The sequence below is a fragment of the Tupaia chinensis genome, unplaced genomic scaffold, assembly GCF_000334495.1.
Source record: "Tupaia chinensis unplaced genomic scaffold, TupChi_1.0 Scaffold147003_1, whole genome shotgun sequence".
Classification (NCBI taxonomy): domain Eukaryota; kingdom Metazoa; phylum Chordata; class Mammalia; order Scandentia; family Tupaiidae; genus Tupaia; species Tupaia belangeri.
Window position 1 is genome coordinate 1,601,076 of NW_006206856.1, and position 9,590 is coordinate 1,610,665.

Here is a 9,590-nt window from a genome sequence, read left to right on the forward strand (position 1 = left end):
GGAAGAACCGCCTTTACTACGGGCCATGCATCCCCACCTCCAAGCCCGGACGTGCTCACTGGCCTTTGGAATACTGCCAGGCACCTGCCTGGAATCCTCCTTGAGATGGTCCTGCAGACTTTCAGCACCTGGAAGCCAGAGCACACAGGCTCCCCTCAAAGCCCAAATAGGAGGAAAGGGTTGTGGATATCAGAGGGACACGTCACGTTGTTCTGGGGCCACACCTTTGGTAACCCCTCCCTGGCCGGTGTCCCACTATCTGGGCTGCCTCTGCCCTGCCTGCGCAGGCTATTGGCTCCTCCTCGGGCTCCCTGCGCCTGGTCTGGGTCAGAGGGACCGGGTTCTGGTCGCAGGGCTGCAGCGTGACCTCCAGCTCCTCGCTGGAGAGTTGGGGACCACGACTGCTATCCTGATGAGGCCGCTGGCATGAACTGGGCCCTTCACTAATCTCTGCCACCCACGGTCTCACGGCCTGGCCGTTGCTCTGTCGTGGTGCGTGGGGCAGAGGTCTCTGTTGCAGCCCTTGCCCTGGGCCACACGCAAGCCCTTCGCCAAAGATCGTCCCTCATCCCGCTGTGCTTTCTTTCAGGAACTTCTAGCTTTCTGCCTGTGGCTTAGCGTTTGTTCGTTCTTCTTTGTTCTACCAGGGACCAGTCACCACTGTTGCCTTTTCAAGGACAGGGGAGTATTTCGCTTCCGGAGGCTCTGATGAACAAGTAAGTGCAGAGTGGCTAAGTCTGGGCAGATGCTGCTCGGAGCTGGCAGGAGGCTGAGTCCATCTCGGGGATGGGCCAGGGTCCACCAGCCTCCTTAATGGCTTTCCACAACCCCGGGGGCCCCCTTGGCCCTTGAAGTGGGGGCACTTGGATCCAGCCCCCTCACCCAGAGCTGGTCCCCCACCGGAGCTGACCTTCAGGAAACGTCTCAGAGCCCTCACTGCTCAAAGCGGTGTGGGTTGGAAAGCTGACTACTGTTGGCAGAAAAAAAGTTGTTTTCTAGACTTTTCCTGATCGTGAAGGAGCAGATAATGACTCTGGATCCTTGGTGCAGGTCTAGGAATACAGCCAGCGTGACAAGAACTTCATGCCGCTCGTAATTGTCATGACAGCCCTTTGGGCTCTCCCCCCATCCTGCAGATGAGGAAACTGAGTCCCAGCAGATGGCAGAGCTGGGGCAGGCACTGGGGACATCTGATTTCAGGGCCGTGCCCCTGCCCTGGGAGCCTCTGTTCTGTCACCTGCTGCCCTTTGCTGCCTGCCCCGCTGTTCGAGGGGCCACAGCCTTTTCAGCATCATGCTGCAGAGAGGAGCTTTGGGAGGAGGTCCTGTCTCCCCTCGCCACTCTGCTGAGTCTTCAACCTGTTGCCCTGGTGCCTCTTGCCTAGACCGTCAGACACCAACAGCCTTGCCCACGGGGTGCCCTGCCCCTGGAGCCTAGCCCAGAGCTGGCCTGGGGAGACCAGGAGCACCGAGTCCGCTGTGAGCCTCCCTCTCCAGTGTCCAGGCAGTGCCCCTCGCCGAGAGCTGCATTGCCTGCGGCAGGGAGAAAGACGTGGCTGTTTTGAGCCATGTTGACCTGGTGGATTGCCGAGAATGCTCTTCCCCTCGAGGCCAGGCTTGTGGCACTGACTGCTCACCCAGAGTAGCCCCATCACCCCACCTGAGCCCAGCCCCAGTGAGCTGTCCTGATTTGGGCTGAGTGCCTGTACGGCAGAGGGCGATTAGAGGCTTTGAGCACCGCCCCGATGGGGACAGCAGACACCTTCTCACACGAGCGTCAGCCCTGACACTGGCGGACCAGGGAAGAGGAAGGCAGAGGGGACCCCAGAGCCTCCATGGAACAGCGAGGTCTAGCTTGTTACCTGGAAGACAGGGATGCTGGTGTGGGCTTTTCATGCAGTAAATGGAGTCCTGGTGAAGTAAATTCACGCAGTGCTGGGGGCACAGTGGGAAGTGGAGCCCCACACCCGCCGGCCACTCCTCAGGCCTCCATTGAGTCAGCCCCAGACTGCCTTCTCAGTCAGCTCTGAGAGCTTTCTTGGAGTGACGTTCGGCATTCTCTCTTCACACTCACAGCAGCCACTCGACTCCTAGGAATTTGTTCGGCAGTCAGGCTTGCAAGGTTACCCGAGGACTCTGTAGACAAGGGTCGTCTGCCGGGACCGGAAAGCTGGGGCCTCTCTGAGAACGGTGAGGCTCGTGGCTGCCTCCTGGCAGGTGGCCTTGAGGACACGTCGAGTGTGCGCCTTGTGTGGATGTCATGGCTCTTCTGTGGTCTCAGTTGACCCCTGGCCTCCACGTCTGTTGGGAAGCCCAGGCCAGCCATCCTGAAGGTGGCCCTGGGAGCATGTGGTTGCCTGTGGCCAGCAGCCTTCAGCAAGGGGTGCTCTTGCTCCCCTTGACCGTCATCCAGGAGCCTGGGCCAGAGACCCTGTTTCTAGGAAGGCACTGAGTGGACGTGTTTCTTATGGTGGAGCTTAGCCACGGCAGAGCCGGTGTGGTGGCGCATGCACCCTGAGTGCCTATGTCCATGTTGCCATCTCCCACGAACCTCACGGCCGCCTGCGAGGTAGACGCTAGGATTGTCCCCCTTCAGGTGAGGAACCAAAGCAGGGGTTGGGTCCCTTGCCCAGAGCCACATAGTAAGGGGTGGAGACAGGGCCTCAACCCCAGTGGTCTAGCCTGAGGTCCACTGTGTGAGCCCCTCCTCCTGAACAGCAGGTAGGGCCCCCACACCCTGAGCTGGTTTTTCCTCGGAGAAATGAGTGATAAACAAGAAAAAGGGACAAATGGGTCAGATAACACCCAACTCTGATGCCGTGCAGGAAATAAATAGCAGACAGAGGCGACAGTTAGTAGGAGGCTAGAGAAGGCCTCTGAGGAGGTGGTGTTGGAGCAGACATCGCAGCTTGGAAGGAGCCAGCCTCATGGGGCTCAGGCCAACACCCCGCAGAAGGAGCAGCGAGTGCCTCTGTGGCGGTGGTGGTCCACAGTGCAGGGAGTGGCCTCTGGGCCCTCTTTCTCGGTGAAGGGCACCGACAAGTGTTCACTCCCCTGATCCTGTGTGTGTGCTGGTCTCGGCAGGTGATGGTCTGGAAGAGTAACTTCGATGTGGTTGACTACGGAGAAGTCATAAAAGCCCAGAGGCCCCCGCCCACGCTGCCCAGCTCTGCCAGGAATCTGGTAAGTGGCCTGGCAGGCGTGTCCTGAGCCTGCAGCACTGGTGGACGGGGTCACGGTGAGCAGCCCAGGCTTGGAGATGTGGTGGGCCGCAGCGTTAGGCGGTCACAGGAAAGGGACCCTGGAAAGATCTCATTTCCAACGGCCAAGGAATAGACAGACCGTGACTAGGTGGCAAAAGCCCACTGCCAGTGCCCGGCCCCTATGCCGTTTGGTGGGAGAGTGCTTCCATGGCACCTGCTGCAGGTTGATGGAGCCTCAGGAAATGAAGGACCTTTCCAGGACCCAAGTGTGGGGTTCCTAGAGGGCTCAGAGCCTGAGCCACAGCTGGGGCGCGTGGGAGAGGGCCTGGCCCTGTACTCTCGCTTCCCTTTCTAACCACGCAGAGAAGTTCCTCAGCCACACTTGAAACTGCTTGTCTCATTTGATTGTGAGAAAACAGACATCACTTTTACTGTGCTGCTGGTCCTTGAGTATCCAATTCAGCCACAGTAAGTAGAGTCTCGTTTTGGTGCAACTGTTGCTGTCTAGCTCCAGATCCTTTGCATCTTCCCAAACTGTGCAGAGCTGGGTTTTTCTTTTCTTTTTCTTTTTTGGAGAGATGTTTGCCATAGGGCAGGCGCACTTGCCAGAGAAACAGAGAGATGGAAAGTGAGAAGTCACCATCTCAGGGAATGGCCACACTGCAGTCCTTTTCCCATCCTCCTTTCAGATTTTGGGAATGCATGCACATGTCCCCAGGATGAGATTTTAAGTCTCCGAGACTGAGACTCGAACCCTAGTCTACTACATGGGAGTCCAGCGATGTAACCACTGTGTCATCTACTGGTCCCAGAGCTGGATTTTTTTTTTTTTTTTTGAGAGGTTTTCACTATAGGGCGCATGGGCTCACCAGACAGACAGAGACGTAGAGACAGAAAGCAAGAAATCACCCCCCAGAGGGAATGGTCAAATTGCAATCCCTTCTCTTCTATTCTCCTCTCAGGATCCTGGGCACGCTTGCACATGCGCCTGGCGTGAGTTTTAAGCCACCGGGTCCAGGACTTGAACCGCAGTCAACCACGTGGGAGTCCAGCGACATAGCCGTTATGCTAACTGCTGGTTTCCTGGATTTTTTATTTTATTTTTTTTTAAGAATTATTTAGGGGGTCAGGACCAGCAGTTGGTGTAATGGCTATGTCGCTAAACTTCCATGTGGTCGACTGCGGTTCAAGTCCTGGACCCAGTGGCTTAAACTCACACCAGGTGTGTGTGCATGTCAGAGCCTGAGCCACAGCTGGGGCGCGTGGGAGAGGGCCTGGCCCTGTACTCTCGCTTCCCTTTCTAACCACGCAGAGAAGTTCCTCAGCCACGAGCCAATTTTAGACTGTTGTTGGTAAAAGGGCATTCAACGTTCCTGGACTAAAAGTGGTATGTCTTTTTTGATGAACATCCAGAGGGGGGATTAAAAACTGACCTAGTCTCATTAAATAAGATCATATTCAGTTTTGGTTACCATCAATGTGAAGGCCAAAGGTATGGAACCCACGGTGTGAAGCCCCCGTGGCCACAGGCCGTGTACACCTTCCCCCAGGCTTAGAGGCAGCGCATCCTCCCTACAAGGAAACCGGCCCGGACAGCAGGAAGTGACTTGCCAAGGCCCCGGCGAGTCGCGCTGGGTCCCAGTAGAGAGCCAGGAAGCCTGCTGAGTCCATGCTGGGGCTCTCTGGGCTCCAGTGGATAGACCTCCTCCTTCTCTACCACCCCCTATTCTGAGTGCTGGGAATGTCCCTGGAACAGGCCACGTCGGGGTTTGGAGCTGTCCTCCACCTCCCGTTGGCCCCTTGGCCAGGAGGTCTGGCTCCTCTGTGCTCACCAAATAGTGGCCGGCTCTCAACTTTAGGGTCTATTTGGGAGTGACTGGGTCACGTGCTGGTCTGCTTGCTGCCAGTTCACCTGCCACCTCAAAAACCCATTTCCAAACCACGGGGTTGAGGGCCTCTGGTGGCCCAGACAGGTCTCCGGGTCCCAGCCCTCTCCCTATGACTCCTTGACTGTTGGGCATTTATGGTGAGCTGGGCACAGCCCAGGCCTTTTCCGCGTGCTGCCCTGTGGTGAACTTACCGCTCCACTCACAGTGACACCCTGGGCTTCGTGTCCTGCCCAGGTGCATGGACCTCGGGCTCAGGCTAGGGACCGCAGGTGGCAGGGAATGGTTGGCATCCACTAGCTGGGGAGAACCCCATGTGCTTTGTCTTACAAAAAATAGGACAACATTGGGTTGTTGGAAATGTCGTGACATATTTTTCTGTCTTTCTGTGCAAAAATGCATCATGACTTTTCTGACCCGATAGTTTGGAGGAGCCACTTCTTGTTCCTTCAGTCTTGACTCTGAGATGGGGTGTGGAGTACCCTTGCTTCCCAGAGCTGTGAGGCCTGAGAATCTGGGAGGAAGGCCTGTGGGGTGGGGGAGCCAGCACAGAATAGGGCATGGGGTGGAGGGGAGCCCACAGCCCGGCAGTGCCCGTGCCAGCCGTTGGTTCCTAAGTTGGGTCCCTCAGGCCCCATCAGACCGTCGTCACGCTGGGCTGCATCACTGGCAGAACTCCATGGAGCTCACACAGTGGAAAGGATGTGGCTTCAGGGTTAGAGGACTGGGTCTGAACCTAGCCGTGTGACCTTAGGCAAAGCGCCCCTCTTCTCAGGCCTCCATTTCCCAAAGGGACCTGAGCATCCTTAAGGCAGACCCGTGTGTGAGGCCAGTGAGCTCTGCTGCCCCGGGAAGTGTCTTGTGACTCCTGAAATCATTCTTGATCAAGGTCAGGCCTCTTATTTCATGTGTCATAAGCCCTTTGAGACTGAGAGGATGTATGGGCCCACCTGGATGCACCTTCACCGCCGCACCCCCTACCCCCAGGGGCACATTTTCTGGGCCTCTCTGATCTCAGGAACCCCAGGCCAAGAGGAGAGCCATCAGGCGTCCGGGCCCCCGTGCCACTTGGTGGGACGGTGTTTCCATGGCACCTGCTGCAGGTTGGTTGATGGAGCCTCAGGAAATGAAGAACCTGTCCCAGGACCCAAGTGTGGGGTTCCTAGAGGGCTCAGAGCCTGAGCCACAGCTGGGGCGCGTGGGAGAGGGCCTGGCCCTGTACTCTCGCTTCCCTTTCTAACCACGCAGAGAAGTTCCTCAGCCACACTTGAAACTGCTTGTCTCATTTGATTGTGAGAAAACAGACATCACTTTTACTGTGCTGCTGGTCCTTGAGTATCCAATTCAGCCACAGTAAGTAGAGTCTCGTTTTGGTGCAACTGTTGCTGTCTAGCTCCAGATCCTTTGCATCTTCCCAAACTGTGCAGAGCTGGGTTTTTCTTTTCTTTTTCTTTTTTGGAGAGATGTTTGCCATAGGGCAGGCGCACTTGCCAGAGAAACAGAGAGATGGAAAGTGAGAAGTCACCATCTCAGGGAATGGCCACACTGCAGTCCTTTTCCCATCCTCCTTTCAGATTTTGGGAATGCATGCACATGTCCCCAGGATGAGATTTTAAGTCTCCGAGACTGAGACTCGAACCCTAGTCTACTACATGGGAGTCCAGCGATGTAACCACTGTGTCATCTACTGGTCCCAGAGCTGGATTTTTTTTTTTTTTTTTGAGAGTTTCTTGCTATCGAGTGTGTGCACTCGCCAGAAAGACAGAGAGACAGAAAGTGAGAAATCACCACCACCCCCCCCCAGAGGGGATGGCCACACTGCAATCCTTTCTCTTCCATTCTCTTCTCGGGATCTTGGGCACGCATGCACACACACCTGGTGTGAGTTTAAGCCACTGGGTCCAGGACTTGAACCGCAGTCAACCACGTGGGAGTCCAGCGACATAGCCGTTATGCTAACTGCTGGTTTCCTGGATTTTTTATTTTATTTTTTTTTAAGAATTATTTAGGGGGTCAGGACCAGCAGTTGGTGTAATGGCTATGTCGCTAAACTTCCATGTGGTCGACTGCGGTTCAAGTCCTGGACCCAGTGGCTTAAACTCACACCAGGTGTGTGTGCATGCGTGCCCAAGATCCCGAGAAGAGAATGGAAGAGAAAGGATTGCAGTGTGGCCATCCCCTCTGGGGGGTGGTGGTGGTGATTTCTCACTTTCTGTCTCTCTGTCTTTCTGGCGAGTGCACACACTCGATAGCAAGAAACTCTCAAAAAAAAAAAAAAGGAATTATTTAGGGGTCAGCAGGTGGCATGGTGGTTAAAGGCATTGGACTCCCACATGGCTGACCACGGTTCAAGTCCCAGACTTGGTGGAGTTAATGCATGTCAAGCAGGTGGTGTGGTGGTTAAGGCACTGGACTCCCACATGGTGGGCTGCAATTTTAGTCTCAAACCTGGAGGCTTGAAAATCTCACCGGGTGTGTGTATGAGGGTGCCCAGAATCCAAGGAGCACAACAGAAAAGAAATTGTACCCCTTTGGGGGCGATTTATCACTTTCTCTGTCTCTGTCTCTCTCTGTGTCTCTGGCAAGTGCACTCACCATATAGCAAAAATTTCTGTAAGAACAAAACAAAAAAATTACAAAAAAGAATTATTTAGTTCATTTCATTTATTATTGTTATTATTATTTTAATTTTCTATAAGGCACATCCTCTCGCCAGAGAAAGTGAGAAGCCAAGCTGCCAGGTCCAGGACCTGAACCACAGTTTGCCATATGAGGGTCCAATATCTTAACCACTATGGCACTGCTGGCCCCAGAACTGGACTTTATGGGGGAGCCAATGAGTGTGTCCTTGCCTTCCTGCCCATGGGCAGCCCTGGCACTGAGTTCATTTCTGACGTCTGGTCCCATGGCTGCCAGGGTGTCTCAGCTCCCCGGGAGCCCACTTGCCGGCAACTTGTGAGCCTGCAGGGCCCCTGTCCCTCTAGCTCTGTCCAGTGCTGTCCTTCCAGGGTTTGTCAGCCTAAGCACTAGTGATGTTTTGGGTAACCATTCCTGGCCACGGGCTGCCCTGCGTGGTAGGGTGTTTGGTTATTGACTTCCTGGCCTCTACCCACTAGATGCCAGTCACGGCCTCCCCTTCCCTTTCCTTTGCTATGACACCTAAAAGACTTTGCCAGCTGTCCCCTGGGGAGAGCCGCATTGCCCCCAACCAAGAATCAGCCCAGTAAATTCTCTCTCGGGCGTGAGCCCAGGAAGGAAGCTGGCCTGGCAGTGGGAAGAGCATGAGAAGGGGCTGGCGATGGGGCTGGGGCATCTCAGTGGCAGGATGAACACGAGAGACGTGGGAGGGGCCTGGGGAGGACAGAGGCCTGCCATCGTAGCCGCCCTGCATGTGAGGGCTCTGCTGCGCTGGGCCCAACCTGGGCTCCCAGCAGCTGCCACTCAGGTTTCTCAGCCTGAGTTTCTAAGAGAAGCCCGTTGTGTAGGGAGGTCAGCTGGCCTGTCAGATTTAGACTCCCCCAAAGGTGATTGTAAACAGCCAACAAGACTTTGAACCTGTAACAGCTTTGCTGTCTGCACTGAAGGCTGTTCTTGCTATCCTACCTTAAGGCTTCCCTGGTCCTGAGACAACACCTGGGGAGTGGCTCGTCAGCTGGCCAGGGTGGCCTGACTTCTCAAAGAGCCTGTGAGCACCCCAGAAGCTCACGAATGCGATGGCTGTCTGCCCCTTCAGCTCTGCACGCCAGGCCACAGGCCCTGAAGCTGCACAAGAGCCCGTCGGCATTCAGGGGTTGCAGCAAGCCCATGGGCCAGTGGTGGGTGTTCATTCCCTGGCCACGTGCCCCTCGCTGTGTGGCAGTCAGAAGCCAGACCTCACATGTGTCCCCTGCTCTCTTTGCCCCCTGCAGAGCATGCAGGGGCAGCCCTGCCAGCCTGCGGCATCCCTCCACCCTGGAAAACCCCCTGCCCACCACCCCTTCTCTGTCTGCGGCATTTCGACGCTCAGATCTTGGGACGAGGGCCATCCTTGCGCCCACTCTGAACAGAGCTCTGTTCACTGTGGAGCTATTTTCAACCTCTGGTTGAAAATTCACAGCTTATTTTTAGGCGCATTTCATGTTGAAAAGCAAAAGCCATTTCTCAGCCATTCAGAGCGAGAATAATGGGCTCCGTTTTCCTTCTGTTCTTGGCAGAGCTGTGCACGAGGAGGGGTCCCGGGCCCGGGGACCAGCAACTGTCTCTGGTCGGATGATCATAGATGAAGGATTCCGGGCTGTGGCCTGTGTTCTGCCCTGTAGCGACATGTGGCATGTCGCAAGACTAGAGGAAGACTGGAAGGGCCACGCACAGGCAGATGGGTGCCTCACAGAAGGGCTTGAGCAGGGGCCAGGGCTGGGGCCCGAGGGCTTGCCTTCAGGGGATGCCCGGCTGGTGTGAGGCTCTGGAGCTCAGATCTGTCCTCTGTGTGCTTAGCGCCCCCCCCCCCCCCCCCCCCCCTCCGG

At 55.9% G+C, this 9,590-nt stretch overlaps 1 protein-coding gene across 1 annotated transcript in view; it reads left to right on the forward strand.

Moving 5' to 3' along the window:
• POC1A (POC1 centriolar protein A) overlaps positions 1–9,590 on the forward strand; it is a 79,527-nt gene that overhangs the window by 25,664 nt on the left and 44,273 nt on the right. The window contains exons 8-9 of the mRNA XM_006169331.3: positions 648–716; positions 3,084–3,182. Of these exons, the coding sequence (XP_006169393.1) occupies positions 648–716; positions 3,084–3,182 (168 nt within the window). The remainder of the gene's footprint in view (positions 1–647; positions 717–3,083; positions 3,183–9,590) is intronic.